Source organism: Alligator mississippiensis, chromosome 15, assembly GCF_030867095.1.
Source record: "Alligator mississippiensis isolate rAllMis1 chromosome 15, rAllMis1, whole genome shotgun sequence".
Taxonomy (NCBI): Eukaryota; Metazoa; Chordata; order Crocodylia; family Alligatoridae; genus Alligator; species Alligator mississippiensis.
Window position 1 is genome coordinate 19,003,551 of NC_081838.1, and position 19,784 is coordinate 19,023,334.

At 62.7% G+C, this 19,784-nt stretch overlaps 1 protein-coding gene across 2 annotated transcripts; it reads left to right on the top strand.

Moving 5' to 3' along the window:
* Positions 1 to 956: 956 nt before the first annotated feature.
* Positions 957 to 15,866, top strand: TARS2 (threonyl-tRNA synthetase 2, mitochondrial). Of its 2 annotated transcripts, XM_019477360.2 has the most exons (18): positions 957 to 1,067; positions 1,887 to 2,065; positions 2,323 to 2,446; positions 2,765 to 2,886; positions 3,218 to 3,335; positions 3,795 to 3,859; positions 3,970 to 4,048; positions 4,266 to 4,412; positions 4,541 to 4,639; positions 7,818 to 7,984; positions 8,457 to 8,619; positions 8,811 to 8,948; positions 9,683 to 9,760; positions 10,366 to 10,466; positions 12,622 to 12,726; positions 12,997 to 13,069; positions 13,167 to 13,281; positions 15,492 to 15,866. In XM_019477360.2, the coding sequence occupies exons 1-18, from the start codon at positions 993 to 995 to the stop codon at positions 15,638 to 15,640; spliced, it is 2,097 nt and encodes a 698-aa protein (XP_019332905.1). In that variant the 5' UTR covers positions 957 to 992; the 3' UTR covers positions 15,641 to 15,866. The 2 variants fall into 2 exon arrangements, with proteins under 2 accessions (XP_019332905.1, XP_019332906.1); XM_019477361.2 differs by lacking the exon at positions 15,492 to 15,866 and having other exon boundaries at positions 12,622 to 12,716; positions 13,167 to 13,257.
* Positions 15,867 to 19,784: the final 3,918 nt, after the last annotated feature.

A 19,784-nucleotide genomic window follows, 5' to 3' on the forward strand; every position in this document is an offset into this window, starting at 1 on the left:
GGAGCTCCTCCAGCTGGCACACCAGAGACCCCACTAGGGAGCAGACCCCGCAAGGGGAGCTGGCCATGCTCCCAGGCCCCAGAGCCTGGAAAAGGAACAGGCAGCCCCCGCAGCCGAGAGCCAGGGGCTCCGTCCGCGTGGAGCCTGGAACCAGGGGCTCCGTCTGGGCTGCCGTCCCTGAGGTGCCGGGGGGGGAGCCCGAGGGGACCCTCGGGGTGCGGCGCGTGCCCATCCGTGTCATGCCTCTGGGAGGCTGGCTACGGCTGGGGCTGTCTACCCTGGGGGGTGCGCAGGCAGGGTCCGGGGCCCTCCTGTATGCTTGTCTATGCGTGCGTGCACACGTCCGTATATGCCTACTTGCGTGGCCACCCATGCACGTGTCTGTATGTGTGCACCTGTGTCTGTCCGTCCAGGGGGGTTTCTCTTCCCTGATCTCTGTCTCCCCGAGTGACCTCTCCCTTGTTCCAACAGGACCCCACGCCGCGCGGCCGATCCCCTCTCGCCACCGTGTCCTGCAGGGAGCAGAGCAGGCGCAGGCTGCCGCAGCCATGACACTCCTCTCCCCCGTGGACCGATCTGGCGCCACCTCACAGCCCCGTGAGCCAGACCTCGGGGCGCACGCTGGGTGCCTGGGCATGAGTGGGCCGGCTCCAGGGGGTGAGTACAGCGCGGGTCAGGCTGGGGGGACTGGTGCCCCCTGGGTAGGAATGGGTAACCCCCATGGTGGGGGTCAGTGCTGGGTTTGCAGCCCTCTGTGGGGGGGAGGGGCGGCACCCCGCACCAAAGACGTGGACACACGACACCGCTCTTATCGCGCGTCAGCGCCCCCGGCTCCTGCGCATGGGCGGCCGGGTAGCCGGGGTGTTGTCGGGGGCGGGGCCAGGAGCGGGCGGATTGGCTCCCGCAGCAGCCAACAGGGCTGTCCCGCGGGGCCCGGTGCTGGCCAATCGGCGTGCGTGGGGGCGGGGCTCGGCGTGGCTGCAGGACGCGGGATGGGGCTGCTCGCGGCCTGCGCGCGGCGCCTGGCGGGGAGCGGGGCCGGGCCGGGCCGCCGCCGACACCACGTGGTGCGTGACTCCTTCCCCTCCCCCCCCCACGGTACCGTACCGCACCCCTCCTCCCCCGTACTGGAATGTGCCCCCCCGCGTGCTGCCCCCCCCCCCCCGCCCCTGCCCTTGCGCTGCACCACGCTGCGTTACACTGTATTGCACTGCACCCCCTTCCCCCGTTGTGGACCCTTCCCTTATACTGCATTACACTGCACCCCATTTCCCCCGTACTGGACCCTTCCCTTATACTGCACCGCACTGCATCGTGCTGTGCTGCGCTGCACCCCATTCCCCCTGCACTGCACTCTCCCTTCCCTTGCACTGCACCACGTGCATTGCACCACACTACACTGCTCCCCTCCCCTCCTCCCCCGTACTGGAATGTGCCCCCCCCCCCGTGTGCTGCACCCCCCCTTCCCTTGTCCTGCACCACACTGCATTACACTGCACACCCTTTCCCCAGTACTGGACCCTTCCCTTCCCTTCCCTTCCCTTACACTGCAGCACACTGCATTGCACCATGACACTGCATTGCATTACCCCCCTATGGTCCCAGCAGCACAGACTGGAGCTGTCCCCCCTTCATGTCACCCCCCCGCCTGTCCCCGACCCCCTCTGCTGCACCTGCCCACGCCCCCCCACCCCACCCCACCCCTCTCCCCTGCAAGCCTGATCCTCTGCACTCTCCCCTGCTGAGCCCTGCAGCCCCCAGCACAGGCCCCGGACCCTGCTTCCCAACCCCGACCCAGCTTTGCCTGCCCGAGTCTTGAGCAAGAGCCGGGAGGTGAACCCTGGAGTCCGGCCTCTCCCCCCAGCTCACGTGTGGCTCCTCCGCAGGCTGGCGTCCTCACGCCCCGCATTGCCGAGCGGCTGCGGCTCTACGCGGAGCTGAAGGCGGCCCAGGCCCAGCGACAGGCCGAGGCGCGGGGGCCCATCCGCGTGGTGCTGCCCGATGGCCGGCACCTGGAGGGCGAGGCCGGGCGCACGACGCCCTACGAGATCGCTGCGCGCATCAGGTACCGCCTGGCAGGGGGCTCAGCCCCGCTCTCGCCTGTCCCGTGAGGCCTGGCTGGGTCGGGGGGACCCTGGGCTCAAGCCCCGCTGCTGCACTCCCCTCGAGGCAGGGCAGGGGGGTCAAACCCTGTGGAGTCTCCTGGATCTGGGGAGGGGGCTGTGGGAGGCCAGTCTCGGGGCTGTCGGGGAGGTGGAGAGCAGAGACCTCCCTGCTCTGCGCCCGGGTCTCCCTGACTGCTTCTCTCCCCCCTCACTGCAGCAGGGACCTGGCCGAAGAGGCAGTGGCAGCACGGGTGAACGGGGCCCTGTATGACCTGGAGCGCCCGCTTGAGGGAGACGCCACCCTCGACTTCCTCCACTTTGACTCCCCGGAGGGGCAGGCAGTGAGTTGGGGCAGAGACGGGTCAGGGGGTGGATCCGCACCTCCCCAGTCGTGGCCACCCCCCCAGAGGGGCAGCAGAGTCTCTTTTGAGAGTGCCTGGTTGTGCTGGCCCTGCCAGAGGACGTGCCTCAGGGCTCAGCTTGGTCACCCCTGGCCACACCCTCCCCAGCCCTGCTACCTGCCCAGAATCTTTTGCTGTTATCGTGGGTCACTCCGGAGCACCCGCAATGGGGTGCAGCACTCGCTTCGGGCAGTGCGAGGGGGCAGTCGGGGTGGCTGGGATCTTACCTGGGTTCCAGCCCTGTGTCTCCCTACCCAGGTGTTCTGGCACTCAAGCGCCCATGTGCTGGGCGCTGCTGCAGAGCAGCTCTATGGGGCCCTGCTCTGCCATGGGCCCAGTACCGAGAGCGGCTTCTTCTACGACATGGACTTGGGCGGCCGGTAAGGAGCACAGACGGCAACTAGAGGCGGGGCCGTGGTCTGCCCCAGGCTGTTGTTAATGGAGTTGGGCCTTGTCATTGCAGGATCAGGGCCCTGGGGCCCAGTCCCGCCACCTGGCTTAGTGCCTAGCAGGATCAGACCTGCCCTAGGAGGGTTCAGGGCCAGGCTGGGGTTTTTTCTTTGGAAGCCTGCCTGGGTCATGCAGTGTTGGCACCACTGGACTGGCACTGGTCCCTTGATCTGCCCCCCCATCCTGGGGCGGGCATGGACCTGGGTGGGGTGGAGGTCCTGCTGCTTCCCCGGGGCCATGAGTATCTAGCCATCTCCGCAGGACTGTGCTGAGCAGCGACCTGACGGTGCTGGAAGAAGCCTGCCACGTGCTGGTGCAGGAGCAGCACCCCTTTGAGCGGCTGGAGGTGCCCTGCGACGCCCTGCGGGAGCTGTTCAAGGTGAGCACCCCGCCAGCCCCGCGCATCCCAGGCCCCAGCTGAGTGCACAGCAGTGTTAGGTCATGCCCGGGTCTGGCCTGGGCCCCTAGTGTTGGGTCTGTCTTTGTCTGCCTGGGCTGGGGAGGGATGGAGGTGGGGGATCACATGTGAATCCTTGCAAGGCCTGTAGTCTCACTGGACAGTTCTCTCACCCCTGCCCCCTCCCTGCCCTGGCTGCCCTTCTCTCCATTTCAGAGGGGGAAGCTGAGGCCAGGGATGCTGTAGGATGTACCCAGGACATCTGTGGCAGATGGTGGGGTAGGGGCCAGGATGCAGCCCTCGGCACTAGGCCAGGCTCCCTGAGCAGCTGCCTGGGGCCATGGTCCAGTCAGGGAGGTTGGGGGAGGCCAGCTGGGCTGGGGTCCTGTCCTGTCCTGTCCGACCGAGCCTGAGCTCCCTGGGCTCTTCTCCCCCAACCAGGACAACAAGTTCAAGCTGCAAATAATTGAGACACAGGTGAAGATGCCAACGAGCACAGTCTACAGGTGACACCCCCCTTCCACCTGCGTGAGGTCCATGAATCCCTCCCCCTGTGCTCGGCCCCAGCCCTGGCTGCAGCTCCTGCCTTGACCAGCTCCTCTGTCTCCATCCCCAGGTGTGGGCCCCTCATTGACCTGTGCCGTGGCCCCCACCTCCGGCACACAGGGCAGATCCAGGCGCTGAAGGTCCTGAAGGTATGTGTGGTGGGTAGGGGCATCTCCAGAGAGGGGCGGTTTAAAGGGGTTAATAGCCCCTTTCCCTTACCACTGGGGAAACTGAGGCATGGAGAGGAGCAAGGGGGGGCAGCTGCCAAGGTCGCCCTGGGGAGGCCCACCCTAGGTGTCCACCCCCCCACTCCCACCCCCCAAAGACAGTATTACCATGGTAACCAGCATCTCTCCTTCCCTCCAGAGCTCGGCTGCCTTCTGGGGTGGGGACCCTGCTGGGGAGTCCTTGCAGCGGGTCTATGGCATCTCCTTCCCCACTGCTGCCCGCCTGGCCCACTGGGAGCAGCAGCAGGAGGAGGCTGCCAAGCGGGACCATCGGCGCATCGGCAGGGTAGGTCCAGGCATCACCCTTGGAGGGACAGAGACAGGGCTGGGCCAGGCACAGCCACTGCAGGGACCCCTGGACACTGTCCTGCCCCCACACAGCAGTTACCAGGATCTGGCTTCTTCCCTTCGCAGGAGCAGGAGCTATTCTTCTTTCATGAGCTCAGTCCCGGCAGCTGCTTCTTCCTGCCCAGGGGCACCCACATCTGCAACGCCCTGATTGACTTCATCAAGGTATCCGGTGCCCAGGCTTGGCTCCCTGGGTGCGGGGCTCGGACGGGGGGTCCCATACAGGCTCCTGAGGAAGTAGGCAGCTGCAGCCAACGCAGGGATCCAGCGGAGTCCCTGCGCTGAAACCTGGAGAGCTGTAAGCAGGGTCGTATGTGTGTCCATGTCTGGGGGGAGCTGGGCTCAGCTGCCCCATCTCTGTTCTGCCAGGGGGTGCCTTTCTGCCCCCTCCAAGGGTATTGAGGTCCCCCCAGGCCAGGGGGGCCAGAGGGCAGCGTGAGCTCCACCACCTCTTGGTGTCAGCTACCCCTGCGTGGCTGCAAATCCAGACTTGTGCCTCCCCTTCCGTCTCAGGGAAACTGCCGTGGGTCATCAGGGGCTTAGTAATGGCTCTCTACTGCCTTCCTGGTCTCTGCTGGCATCTGGATCCATCCCACAGCCAAGCCCAGGGCAGGAGGGCTGGGAGAGAGCCTGGCTGAGCGGTAGCACTAGGATGCCCAGCCCCTTTTTGCACTTGGGGCATTGTCCGCAGGATCAGGCCCATCGAGCTGCTTTTCCAAGGACCTGAAATTCTTGGGAACCTTGTCTGGATGTGGCCCTGTGGAACCCGGGTGCCAGCACATACCCAGTGCCCTCTTGACACTGGGTCCGTCGATCCATGCTCTCCTGAGGGACCATCAATTTTGTCAGGGACAGAATAAGTGTTGGGGCTGGAAGGCGAAGAAATGAGACAAGGTGCTGCTCCCACCTGGCTCCCTGAGTGCTGCGGTGCCTGCCTTGTGACAAGTATCAACGTGTGCCAAGTCTCTGTGCGATACCTGGGTCCCAGCTGGTCTCTGCTCACAGCAGGGATGTCTGACACCAAAAAGAGATGAGACCAGGAGTTCAGCCCCTGGACGCAGCCGCTTGATGCAGCTCATTGTCCCAGCACCTCCAGCCCTGCTGAGCTCAGAAAGAGGCATCACGCGGCATCTGGATCCCAGCCCGGCTTGGGGCACCAGGGAGGCCGATAGCCAGCCCCGTTGTCAGGGGTGAAGGGACCTTACCCTGTCTCCCATCCCCTCATGCTCAGAAGCCTTTGGGTCGCCTGCCTGGATGTCTTTGCCTGCCCGGAGAGCCCAGCAAGTACGGCTGGGGGGCTGTGCGAGCCTTTCGCCCACGCACCAGGGCATCTCGCAGCCCCTGGTGGCTGGGACCTTGAGGTCAGCGGCTCCCTCTGGATGCTTTTGATGCCCTGGCCCCTAAGGGAACGGCGTGTGTCAGCCCAGGGCATTCCCAGACCTTTGGACTTCAGACCTGTCTCCACGTAGGGGCATCAGTGACAGCTGCAGAGGAGAGCGGCAGAAGCTAAGCCAACGGAGGCAAGTGCCAGAAAATGAGGGCCCCTGTGGGGTTATTTGGGCTCCATGATGGTTCCCCCTCCCGAGGCTTGCAGGGAGAGCCACCAACGGTCCCCATGGACTGCAATGTCCCCGTCCTGCCAGGTGTCTCTCTCTGCGCTATGGCGTTGGGGAGGCCATGCTGGCCCCAACGCGGTTGTGGGGTCTCTAGGGTCACCCAGAGACCCCTGCAGCCCTGCTCCCATGGTGCTGCTTTTACTCTGGAGCAACCCGCAGACCGGCTTAAACGATCCAGCCTCATCTGCTTTTACTCTGGAGCAATCTGCAGACCCTGTTAAACCGTCCAGCCCTGTCCGCTCCCCTTTGGAATAGGTGCTTTTGCTTCCTGGAGCCCCATTGCTTGAGCCTGGTGGGTCATGGGAGCAGCTCCTTCGTCTGGGTCCCACCCTGTGCTTCCTCCCTCGTCTCATCAGGAGCAAGGACCTACCATCTGTATGAACCCTGGTACGGGGATTCACACTCGTTACCCGCTGACTCTGCACCTCTGGCCCCCGACTAACCCAGAGGGGGAACCTGATCTGTAGCCCTGGCCCAAGCCCCTCATGACCGAAAGCTGTGGGCTGTCAGTTCTCCACAAGGCACTGAGTCCCTTCGCCTCCCCAGTCGCAGACAAGGAAGCAGCACTGTCTCTGTTGCCGCACGGCATTTGTGGCCAAGGGGAAGACGCAACCTGCAAGACATTGGCGCCTGTGCGTCAGCCTGTCACTATATTTGTCTTCAGTTTCCAGCCTACGTGAGCTCCCCCTCTTGCACAAACCAGGCCGCAGCAGGCAGGGGTGGGTATGGCCTGGCTGCCAGCCAGCAGCCATATTCGGGCTTTGCCAGTGCATGTCTTACTCACGATCCATGGCGTGTCGGTGCCCTGAAGACCCTTCAGGGCTGGAAGTGGCTGCTTCAGCCTGGCCTGCCCAGGAGCTGCCCCCAACCCAGTGCCCCACACATCATCGCCTCCAACCCTTGTGGGCCCCGTGTCCCTCCCGGGGTCGGGATCTCGGATCAGTGCCCACAGCCAACATCTCATGCCCATGTTCAGCACGCCCCTCTCTGCACCTGAATATGAGAAGCTGTCTTGGCTCCCAGGCTGGGGCCACTCGCGAGAGCCTGGTGCCCCCCTGGGCTTGGGGCCCTCCCCACTGCTGCCAGGTTCCTGGGGTCTTGTTGAGACTGGCTTCAGCTACAGCCCCCCTGCCCAGGGTGAAGGCCTGCCATCAGCCACCCACATGCGGCTCCCTCCTGCCCCTGCAGTTTTGCAGGGGCAGGGGAATGGAGGGCGATGCAAGACCCCTGGCTGCAAGTCCCCATGGTGCCAAGGTGCCCTTGAGCACTCTCCTGACCAGCAGTCTCTGACAGCTGAGCCAGGCCAAGGGTACCAACACTGTGAAACCAGGTCTGGGGGACAGCCTGGGCAACCCGGCCAATGAGACCCAACTTGTCCTGGGCCCCTGCATCCAGCTATGCCAAGAATGCACCATCGCTCGTGCCTTGGAGAGACTGTACCAGGCTCTGGGGCATGTCATAGCAGGCCAGACTGGCAGGGAAAGGACAAGTAGGGTCCTGCCCAGGCCCTGCCCCCTCCAGAAAGCTGGCAGTGTTTTCTGGTGCCTAGAGAGGCAGCACTTGGCCGGTGGCCCCTGGGAGCTCAAGATGGGCTCCTATCACCTGCATCACATCTGCCCCTGCTGCAGGGTCCCCACCTGCCTTTCTGTGCAGCCCCAAAGCAGGTGACTTCCACCTCCCTGGGTCCATCCCCCTCAAGCCTGTCTCCTCTCCCTCCCCTCCCCCAGAGCGAGTACTGGCGGCGTGGCTTCACGGAGGTGGTGACCCCCAACGTGTACAATGTGCAGCTGTGGGAGCGCTCGGGGCACTGGCAGCACTACAGCCAGCACATGTTCTCCTTCCAGGCCAACGGCCAGACCTTGGCACTCAAGCCCATGAATTGCCCTGCGCACTGGTAGGGCCCTGGCATGGCCAGAAGCTGGGGGTGGGCAGGGAGCCTGGACACCTGGGTTGTAGTCCCAGCTTGGGGGTGGCACTGGGAGCCCGTACGCCTCGGTACTAGTCCTAGCTCTGGGGAGTGGGGGTTGGTGACTAGTGCTGAGCTGGTTTGGCTCGGGGGTGTTGCAAGCAAAGCCAGTGACATCCCTCTTTGCCTTTGTTGTGGGTAGTGCCTGGGTCCTTCCCCCGCTCCATAGATGGGCCCAGGCCTGACCCTCAGGGACACCATCCCCCTGCTGCGGCCAGGGCTGTCTGCCCGGCTGTGGCAGAGGCAACTTCTGTCCCTCGGAGAATGGCCTGAGGCCTCACACAACTCGCTGCACTCAGCTCCACCCCCACCCACCTGAGTCCCAGCTGTGACACCAGGCCCCTCCTGGGGGTGCAGTGCAGCAGCCTTAGCTCTGAATAAACCAGTTTGGTCTCCGCAGCCTGATGTTCGCCCACCGGCCGCGGTCGTGGCGGGAGCTGCCGCTGCGCCTGGCTGACTTCGGGGCACTGCACCGGCATGAGCCCTCAGGCACCCTCAGTGGCCTGACACGGCTGCATCGCTTCCAGCAGGATGATGCCCACATCTTCTGCACCTTGGACCAGGTAAACGTTGGCACGGGGCCCTGTCGGGTTGGGGAGTGGGTATCAGGCTGGCCCAACCTTCCCTTTGCCCTGCTCGTGGCACCCAGGTGTTGCTGTGGCACTGGTTCTCCCTCATGCACCCTGCAGGGGTGGAAGCCCAAGGCGCATCCCCTCACCTTGGCCCTGCTCCCCCCCTCTCCCCTGCCCTGCAGCTGGCCAGTGAGATCAGCGGCTGCCTGGACTTCGTGCACACGATCTACTCGGCACTGGGCTTCACCGCCCGCTTCTACCTCTCCACACGCCCTGAGGGCTTCCTGGGTGATGTCAATGTGTGGGACCAGGCTGAGCAGGTAGTGAGCAGGGTCCTGGCCTGGGGGGTCTGTATCTGGGAGGATGGGGGTGTGGTGTGAAACCCAGGCATCTGGGTTCCCAGGCAGGTTAATCCACAGTGCTCAGCCCCACGTGTGCCCCAGCCTGGGCTCTGGCCCCTTGAAATCTGCCCTGGAAGGGAGGAGGGGTAAGAACCCAGGTGTCCAGGTTGACTCCAGCCTCTGTCCCAACTGAGAGTGGAGCAGGAGATGGCCTGGGGCTAGCCTGGCTCTGCCACTGCCGCCTGCTATCACCCCGGGCTTGTCACCTCTCCGATGCAGACAGGAGCGGCTGCTGCACCTGGCTTAGCTGGATCCTTGCATTGAGGTTTGTACTTGGAGCACCAGGGCCCCAACCCTCAATTAGGTGCTCTTGGTGCTGCTGTGACAAACCCTCCAACAAATCTGTGCAGCTGCTATCCTGCCCTCACCGGCACTCTGCCCAGCGCTGCATTCATCTCAGGCACTGTGCTGAGTCTGTAGCACCTTCTCTGCCTTGGCACCGTGCCTGTCCTGTGGGGTGGGGTGGACAGGGCTGCTTGCTCTTCATGCTCTGTGGCCCCCTGGCATCTGACCCCTGGCAGGGCTCTCAGGTGGCACATGCCTCTGCTGGTCACATCCCACTGGCAGGTAAAACCTGGCCCTTGTCATGGGAACAGCAAACATCAATCCTGAGGCAGTTGGTGGCTCTAATCACAGACACTTTTGTTTGTCAGCACCTGGAGCGGAGCCTCAATGACTTCGGGCAGCCCTGGGAGCTGAATCCAGGAGATGGGGCCTTCTATGGACCCAAGGTGAGTGGTGGCAAGGGCCAGATGCCTGGGCTCTGTTGCTGGGCTGGGCTGAGAACAGCTCCATTGATGGGGACTTATTCAGGGTCTGGTCTTGGTGTAGTCTGGTCACTCCCCCCACTCAGCTGCACAGAGCTTGCACTATGGTTCCCCAGCAGGGATGTGGGCTCCAAACATGCACACACATGGGTATACGGATGTACATGCACATACACATGGGTACATGCACGTGTACGCGCTCGCAGGAAAGGTGCTTTCAATTCCACCCACATTCAGCTGGAACGAGTGCCTCCGTGCTCACCTGGGATGGGGCCCCTGAGCCATACCTCTTCTGGATCAAGCTGCCTTAATTACAGGGTGTTTCCTGGGCCCAGGTAGAAGAGAGCAAGTGAAGCCTCAGGGCAGCTCCTTCTCCCTGCCCCTCTGGAAATGCCAGACCCTGCGGCTGCCATCCCCAGAGCTGCAAATAGCTTGGCCCGGGTAACACCCACGGCTCTCTTGTTTCGGTGAGGCTCCTCCCCTCAGCTTGACCCCAAGACCCCAGCCTCTGATTCAGGGTCTTGTGGGGGGAGTCAGTGATGCTCTCTCACTCCCTAACTCCTTTACAGATTGACATCCAGATCCAGGATGCCCTGGGCCGCTACCACCAATGTGCTACCATCCAGCTGGACTTCCAGATGCCTGCACGCTTTGACTTGGCCTATGTCAGGTATGGTCCCTTCAGGGGGGACCAGCACCCTGACCACGTTGCCAGGGAAGGGGGTTCTACCTCCAAAGCTCAAGGCTTGGAGCCCAAGGTTACTTGGGCCCTGTTGGCCCTGCTCTGTGCCAACCTCACAGCATCTGCTTCAGCCCCCAGCACAGAGCCCGAAGCATGTAACAGCCTGTTCTTTTGGCTCAAAGGGCCCCTGACTCCATTCTTGGCGCCTCGAGCAAGATCGGGGCCAGTGGTTCAGTGCAAACGTGGCAGGGTTTCCTTAGCGTGGGGCAGGGGGGAGTTTGGCAGCCTTTGGTCCCGGGGGCTCCTTGAAGGGAGAGTATGAAGACCACTGGAGGAAAATCAGCCTCAGCCCCTCCCCAGGGCCACTGGCTGCCTCATGATCCTGTTGTGAGATCCTGCGAAGGCCCGTCTCATCCAACCCCTGGGCTGGCAGGATGAACCCAGCTGGACCGGGCCCAGCCAAGCTGTGCTGGAAGCTCCGAGCACTGGGGTGCCCCAGCCTCTTTCTTGGTCTCTGCTCCACATCAGTCGCCTCCTGCGCTGTTCTTCTTTTCCCATCCGACAGCCATATGCTTCATTTTGGTACCCCAGAAGTGGCCGCATTTTGGGCAGCAGGTGATATTCATAGGATCACAGAGAAGCAGGGCTGGAAGAGACCCCAGGAGGTCACATCCAGTCCAACTCTTGCCCGAGGCAGGATGAGCTCTGTCCAAACCAACCCAGATGCATCCATTGTCTAAGCCAGTGGTGCTCAACCTTTTGGCTCCACAGGGTTGGCCCATGGGCTGGTTGAGGCTTTGGCAGCCCTGTGCAACCTCCACCTGGTCCCAGGTACCAGGATCAGGCCTAGCACCGTCCTGCCCTCCTGTTCTAGCATATGGGGCCATGGCCCACAGGGTCTCCACAGACTCATGGCAAGTCCCAGAGACAGGAAGGTGACAGTCCTGGGGGGGCTGGATCTGACCCACAAGCCAGGGTTTGAGCACCCCTGGTCTAACCTGTGATGAAAACCACACAGTCAGCCGTGTCATGCAACAAGACATCACACCCAAACCTGCCCCAGGGGGACCATAGCATCAGCGTCCTGCTGCTGTGAGTGTTGTTAATGCAGGCTGAGATCCCAGGTTGAGACTGTACCTCTGGTCTGCACCAGTCTGACCAGGGGGGAGACTCCCTTCTTGACCCCAATGCAGCATCAGTCTGAGCCTGAGGTGAGGGCAAGACCCTCTAGCCGGGAACCTCTAGGGTGGAATCCCAGCAGGAACATGAGCCCAGCCCAGCTCTGAGCTGTACAAGGGGAAACGGAGACCTTGCTGCGGGCACTGGGAAGCACAATGAAGGTGTCTGTTCTTTGTCTCTCGCTTCCCACTACAGTGGAAACTATTGAGCATCCAGCTCCCTCCCCTGCCCTGCCCTGCCCTGCCCTGCCTGGCTTCCCACGCACCCTGGCTGCGGAGCCTCCAGCTGGCTTTGGCCAGGGATGCATTGAACACTGGGCTCCAAGAAGCAGGACCCACCAGGGTGGGGTGGCCGGGAGATCAGGGCGCAGCCCCCAGCAGGTGGGGGGGTCCTGCAGAGCGCCCCCCCAGCACCTCCAGGCACTACCACTCTCCCAGCACCCATTTTGCAAGAGGCAGGGAGCTCCCATGGGGTGCTGGCCCCGTCCCAAGGCAGCTGACGCAGCGCCCCGCCACGGCATTCCTCTCGTCACGGGAGCAAGGACTCGCGTTTCTGACTTCCTTGTCTTTATCTGGAAACAAACACGGTGTCGTAAGGGCCAGGGCCATGGTCCCCCACCCACTCCCCCTCAGGCGGTTGCTTCTCAGGGCTGGAAACATGAGGGATTGTGGGGTTTCTGGGCCTGTGTTTCTCCCTGCCCATTCTTCTTGAGCTGCTGGTTTTAGGCACTTGCTGTTGTGTGAGAGAATCGTGTCTCCATTGGGATGGGGGAAGCCATGACTGGGGGGTCTTGCACGATGCCTGTGGGGCCCAGAGCTGAAGAGCCTCATACACGTTGCAGGCAGAGCGGGGGGGACAGAGACTCCAGCTTGTTCCTGTTCCAGCCACGGTTTGGGGATGGGGGATCGTGGCTCCACAGTGGTCAGTGGCTTGGCTCCCAATCTCCCATGCTTTCCTCCTCCAGCCAAGATGGCACCATGCAGGAGCGGCCTGTGATGATCCACCGAGCGGTGCTGGGCTCCGTGGAGCGGATGCTGGCCATCCTAGCCGAGAGCTATGGTGGGAAGTGGTGAGGATGTGGCCCCCTGTGCCCTGCCCTGCCCCGCACCTCCCCTGCTTTCCTGTGCACCCCGGCTGGGGGGACCCCCCAGCTCCAGGAAACGGGGGCTGGGTTCGCTGCCCTGGTGGAGCAGATCTTGGCCGAAGCCCGTTCAGCTCAAGCTGCCCCCTCCCCTCCTCTCTCTGGGGAGCAGTGGGTGTGTTGGCAGCCTCTCTGCGGTGCCCAACTTGGTCTCCCCAGCCATGGACTTGAGGACCCGTCTCCCTCTTTCCCCGCCAGGCCCCTGTGGCTGTCGCCCCTGCAGGTCATGGTGATCCCAGTGGGCCCCGACGTGGAGAGCTATGCCTGTGAGGTGAGTCCCCAGCAGCAGTTACAGCCCCAGCCCCAATCATCTCCCCTGCCCCCACCAAGCCCTCTGATCCCCCCACTCTCTGCCTGCCCACTCCCAGGTCCACAGCACCCTCCGCCAGATGGGATTCATGGCTGACCTAGACATTGACCTTGGAACCACGCTGAGCCGCAAAGTGCGCCGGGCACAGCTGGCCCACTACAACTTCCAGCTGGGTAAGGCTCTCCTCGGAGCGGGGTGGGAGCTGGATGTCCCCGGGGGCAAGCTGCGCCCTTGGCAGCCTGAGAAGGGAGCTTATGGGCACAGACTGGAGTTTTGGCTCTTCTCCCTCCCGTGCTGCCTGGCAGCTGGGACCTGTGCTAGGCTGGAGGGGCAGAGGGCAGGTTTCCCCGTCTCTGCTATGGGAGGGAGTCTGCAGTGAAGCCCCAGGCTGGGTAGCCTTCATGCCAGAGCCAGGGGTACAGGCAGGCCTGGCCCCATTGTCTATTGTTAGGCTGGCAGGGCGGGGAGCCCCACATACCCAGGCGTGGAAAGGCCTCGCCTGCCTCCTCCCTGTACCAGGACAGGGATTAGGGGGATTAGGGTAGCCCAGAGCCAGTTCCCCCAGTACAGGAAGGCCTCAGTATTCGTGGGGATAGGAACATGACTGGTCCCCATGTCTCCCCCATGACATCCTGTGTGGTGCACTTGTCGCCTTCCCTGGTGGCTTCATGCCACCCGGCACCCACAACCTTTTGGCCCCAGGCAGTAATGCAGAACCCTCTCAAGGCTGCTCGAACTCCCGCTTCGCTCCCTCTGGCCTGCTGCACGGAGCATCCCAGCCCTTGCTCCCGGGGGTTATAAGCAGTCCTCGTGGCAGGCAGCAGCGAGAGCATCCTGGCAGCTCTGTTTCCCCCACCACACAGTGGGGGTCAGGGCTGGGCCCGTGAGTCAGGACGTCCTGGCCCCCAGCCCTGTGTCATGCGTCCAGCCGGGAATCCCCAGGATCGGGGGGAGAGCAGGAGCTGCGGGTCACCTCGGAGGTGGGGGAAGTCCCCGGGAGCCAGAGCCACTGTGGCGGATCATTGGGAAGAGCGTGAGGCCAGGGGTAGGGAAAGTAGGAATGCATGGCGCCTGCCCAGATCTGGCAGGGAACACCACAGTCCTCTTCCCTGCTGCCAGGCGCCTTATGTAACTTATTTGTCTCTGCCTCCGGCCGCCCAGTGATTCAGCGGAAGAGCAAAACCCAGGAGTCCTGGCTTCCTGGCCCGGCCACTGCCAGGCTCCCAACGGGAGGGTATTGGCAGGGCCAGGTGAACAATAAATAACCTGTTGTCCTTCTGGGAAAATTTCGGGAGCATCCCCCTACCCTCATCCCAGGTGGGGAAACTGAGGCACAGACAGGGGAAGGAGCTTGCCGTGAATAGCGCCAGGCTCTGGCCCCAAGCTCCGTGCTTCGACCTCACAGACGCGCAGGTCAGCGGGCCTCAGGCTGCCTAGGGGGGTCGGAGGCAGCATCCAAAACCCCTTAGGCAGCTTTTTAAATAGCTGCCTCCCCCTGAGCTGGGCAGTTTTTTGCTTTGGCTTCTAGTTAGGCATGCCACCTGTAGCCCCAGCCTTGCCCTGGGGAGGGGACTGGGAACAGACGGGGGTGCCTAAGCAGACCTGAGGGGAAGTGTGGGACTGTGCGGGGCAGCTCAAGCCTTCAGGGCCCTGCTGCTGTTCCAGGCTGGCTGTGGGAGCCGGGTGCAGTCAGCCTCACCCATGGGGGTATCCTCCCCCACCCCCGCATGCCAGCAGCAAGCTGGGCTGAGACCCATGTCTAGTGCCTGGTGACCACAGAGAGCCCCTTTGCCAGGACTCAGCAGGGCTTTCCCCTGCCCCAGGCCCTGAGTCAGGCCCCACCGTCCCCACCTGGGTTTGGGGAAGTGGCTTGAGCAGTGGGAAGCTGAATGCTGAGCTCAGCAGTGATTCAAACCTGCTTGTGCAACCAGAGGGGTTGCACTGTGGAGCTGTGGCATACGCGTGCCTGGGTGTCCGTGGCACGTGTGCAGCCCAGGGCCCACACGCCTGCTGCTGCCCTCCTGTTTGTGGCCCTCAGGCCTGTTGACTGCCCCCAAATCAGGACTCGGGCTCAGTCTGCTCCCTCCTGTACTGGCCAGGCCAGCAGCTCCTGCCAGAGAAAGGGGCTGGGGTCTCCGGGAGCTGGGGAGGGTGGCCCTGCTGCCCATCACTGGGGGCTCAACTTGGGCTCTGTCTTATTGCCTCTGCTGCAGCTTTGCACACCCATCACCTGACCAGAGCAGACCTGGGGGCCTGTTGGCCCCCCCACCCAGCAACATAGGGGCAACTTGGCCCCCAGGGGTGCTCAGCTCTTCCCAGCAAAGCCATGGTGGGCAGTCTGGGCCTCCCCCTGACCCCTGTGCCATGTTGGTGTCTCTTGCAGTGGTCGGCAGGAAGGAGCTGTTGAGCCGCACGGTGAATGTGCGGACGCGGAACGCCGCGCCACTGGGGGAGCGCAGCCTGCAAGAGGTGCTGGGGCGGCTGCAGGAGCTGCGGGACGCGCGGGTGCCCAATGCTGAAGAGCTGTTCTGAGACACCACGACTTTCAGCCACCTTGGACCATACTGGGGCTGTGAGCTCTGTGATGCTCCATCCCTGTGATGCTGCCCGTCCGCCCCAGAGTTGCTGTGAGCATGGTGGCGAGGTGAGCTTCAAGGAAGAGCCGGCAGGGTTCATGCTAGGAACACGGGGCCCCCACCCCCAGTTCCAGGCACTGATTCAGCCCTAGGGAGATTAAACCACATTCAAGTTTGGGCAACATCTGTGTCCCCTGCGGCAGCAAACAGGGTTGGGTGTTTCTGCGCCTCAAGCCAGGGAGCGGCAGGGCTGAGCCTCTGCGGCTTCTGGAAAGCTCTGAGTTATGTCCGAGGGAGGGGAGGGCGGGATTCAGTGCGTCGTGTGCTTGGGCTCTGGAGAGACTGGCTGGGAAGTAGTTCCGACGAGGGTGTCCCAAGTCCCTGGTGATGGCTGCAAAGCCCCTTCAGGGTAATGTGAGTGCCCCAGACACTGGACAGTAGGACGTGCCAGGGGGAAGGGCAGTGACGGGGTCTTTGAGGGCACATGAGCCAGCCCAGGGGCACTGGAGATCTCTGGCATGAGTGCCTGGCTGGCTGGGCTGCACCTGACCTCCTATGCTGGGTCTAGAGAGCAACTGGGAGCCTCAAGCCAGGCCCAGGAGCCACTTGGAGCCCCTGGCTGTGGCCAAGGCTATAGGAGGAAAAGGCCTGGGGGTCCTGTGTGAGCCTAGGCTCACCCCCAGGCCTCTGCCTCCTTGCCCTGGCAGACACTGGAGCTCTGATTCATAGATTCATAGATGTTAGGGTCGGAAGGGACCTCAATAGATCATCGAGTCCGACCCCCTGCATAAGCAGGAAAGAGTGCTGGGTCTAGTTGACCCCAGCTAGATACTCATCTAACCTCCTCTTGAAGACCCCCAGGGTAGGGGAGAGCACCACCTCCCTTGGGAGCCTGTTCCACACCTTGGCCACTCGAACTGTGAAGAAGTTCTTCCTAATGTCCAGTCTAAATCTGCTCTCTGCTAGCTTGTGGCCATTGTTTCCTGTAACCCCTGGGGGCGCCTTGGTGAATAAATACCAATTCCCTTCTGTGCCCCCGTGATGAACTTAAAGGCAGCCACAAGGTCGCCTCTCAACCTTCTCTTGCGGAGGCTGAAGAGGTCCAGTTTCTCTAGTCTCTCCTCGTACGGCTTGGCCTGCAAGCCCTTAACCATACGAGTGGCCCTTCTCTGGACCCTCTCCAGGTTATCCACATCCCTCTTGAAGTGCGATGCCCAGAATTGCACGCAGTACTCCAACTGCGGTCTGACCAGCGCCCTATAGAGGGGAAGTATCACCTCCCTGGACCTATTCGTCATGCATAGGTCTGGTTTGGTGCTTTCTAGTTGTGTTGTGCTGGGGCCCCCAGCTGCATCCATCCAGGATCCCTGTGTGGTTGCTGGTTCCAGTCACTGATGCCCAGCCAGTGTGCCCTGGCCACTGCCTGTGTAGGGTATCAGAAGAGGGCACAGGAGGCAGGCCAGAGCCTTGGCCACAGGCAGGGGCTCCAAGTGGCTCCTGGGCTTGGCTTCAGGCTCCCAGTCACCCCCTGGAGCCAGCTTAGGAGACCAAATGTGGCCCAGCTGGCTGGGTGCTTATCCCATGGAGATTTCCAGGGCCCCTGGGCTGGCTCAGGTGCCCTGCCACTGCTGCTTCTCTCTGACAGGCCCTGCTGTCCAGTGCCTGGGGCTCTCAAGTTACCCAGGAGGGGCTTTGCAGCCATTGCCAGGGACTTGGGACAGCTGGGTATCTTCCCATGCAATGGGGCAAGCAGGGAAACTGAGGCACAGAGCACCTGCTGGCTCCAAGGCACCCTGCCTAGCAGGCCTGAGTCCCAGGGACCACCCCCCCCCCCCCCCCCCGAGGCTCTGAGCACAAGGAGCAGTGATCTCAGCCAGGGCTGTTGTGCAAGGGCCTCGTCACAGCAAGTGCTTCCCGCCCCATGAGTCCCTGAGCTTGCACAACGCAGCCCAGAGCACACTGGGGGCGGGGGGAGAACTATGGGTCTCTGTGGCTGAGGCCTCTCCAGTGCCTACGTCGGACTTCCCCAATTCACTTCCAAATATTTGGCCTGGTCGCTAACCAAGACGCTCAAGGGGCAGCTCTGGGGGACCCCCCCTCCCTCCCAGTCGCTGTGGGCTGAGGGCAGCGTGTGAGCTCCAACGTGCAGGAAGCTGCCATGATTCACCAGGGGTTGCTTTGGCCTTGAGTCAGCCCCTGACCCCTGGACCGGGAGAGGCCAGTCCTGCAGGTGTCACCTGCTGCCAGGTGCGGCCTCATGTGTCTTGGACCAGCGCCCTCCCCCCCGTCCTGTGTCCCAGCCAGACCTTGGTGTGGTCCGTCGGCCGCCCACGCTCCACTCCAGAGCTAGGCGCATTCTGGCCACAGCTCAGGGGAAAGATGCCTGGGGCTGAATAAGGCAAATAGGCAGAGCCCTTTTCTCCCCAGCACCACCTGGGGTGACAAGGAACAATGGTCATAAGCTGATGGAGAATAGGTTTAGGTTGGAGATCAGAAGGCAATATTTTACAGTTAGGGTAGCCAAAATCTGGAACCAACTTCCCAGGGAAGTGGTCCTCACCCCTACCTTGGGTAAGTTCAAGAGGAGGTTGGATGACCACCTGTCTGGGGTCTTGTGAACCCAGCATTCATTCCTGCCTGTGGCAGGGGGTCAGGCTAGATGATCTGTTCAGGTCCCTCCTGACCCTAGCTACTATGAAACCATGAGGTTTGGGGAGCTGAACAGGGGTGGGATCTAGTTTCTTCCACTTTTCCCAGAGTCTGAGTGCCCCTGTGGAAACTCTTGGTGATGAGCGGGGGCTGCATTGCCCCATCCTTCCCCAGTCACGGGGCACCCGGAGCCCGTGCCGCAAGCATGGAGGGCACCAGGCACTAACGTCCCAGCTGCCCGTGCGTCAGCCCCAGGCCTTTCGACACGCTGCGATGGTTTCTGCTTTCGCAGGGGCCCTCAGCAGTGAGCATTGCCTCCCGCCGGCCCCGGCCAGCTCCTCCACACAACTTTTGTTCCTCATTACCCCCCCGCCAGGCACAGACATGGTCTGCGTTTCCCCATGCCTTTATGGGGCTTGTCCCAGCACTGAGCCCAGAGGGGACGCACCTTGCCCCTGCTTCTCGGTCTAGATTTGGCCCGCCTCTGAAACCAGGGCAATTGGGCTAGGATCTGCAGCGGCTGCAGCTTTCCTGGACTGGTTTTGTCCTGAAAGAGCCTGGCTGTGTTCCTCCACCGCTCCCCACCTCGCTCCGAAATGTGGCTGCTTTTGGGGTGGGACATGGTGGCAGCTGTATTGTAGCCACTGTGTTCCCCACCGAATAGGCAGTGATGGGGGAGGGGGGTCTCGATCACCCCAGGGCATGCAGGAGGCATCTCTCGTGCTGCCTGCACCCTTTCCCTGACGTTAGAGGTTAAGGGACCGTTCATCCCACTGGTTCACAGCTGCGGCCTATGGCTCAGCTGGCAGCTTCCTGCCAGCTTCTGTAGAACTGCAGCTGCAGCATTTCCTCCTCCCTCGCAGTGCCACACACTGGGTGCTGGGTGCTCCCCAGCGCTGGCTGCCAGTACCCAGAGCTGGGGCTCGGGCACGGGCCCAGGCTTGGCTGGAGAGGCTGTGTCACTGCTAATAATGGCCCCCAGTTTGTGTGGGTTTCTCCCTGGTGGGGTGTGGGGGGGCTGCAGCCTGAACCCCAGGCCGGAGCGCGGGGACCTCCCCTCTGCACTGCAATGAGTTGGGGCTTTCCCAGTGGCCAAGTACCCCTGGCTCACAGGCGGGGTCTGGTCCCTGTCCCCCTCACCCTGGTGGGGCAGACGTCTGGGGAGTCCCAGTTCCCTCATCTTGGCTGCCAGCTGGGCTGGGAGTTGGCTCCCGATCTCCTGGGTCCCGTCCTGGCCTCTTCCTCCCTGGTCCTGGCTGGACTCGAACCCACCGTGTTTGTGTGCAAACCAGTGCCCTCACAGGGACCCAGGCAGGGCAGGTGAGTCCCTAGCAGGAGGCGAAACTGAGGCACCGAGCCGCCGCAGCACCCGAGCTCAGAGAACGAGGCAAAGCTGGAAGGCCGGAGCCTTTCCCCACCACCCTACCCTCACGCCCCAGTGCAAGCCCAGC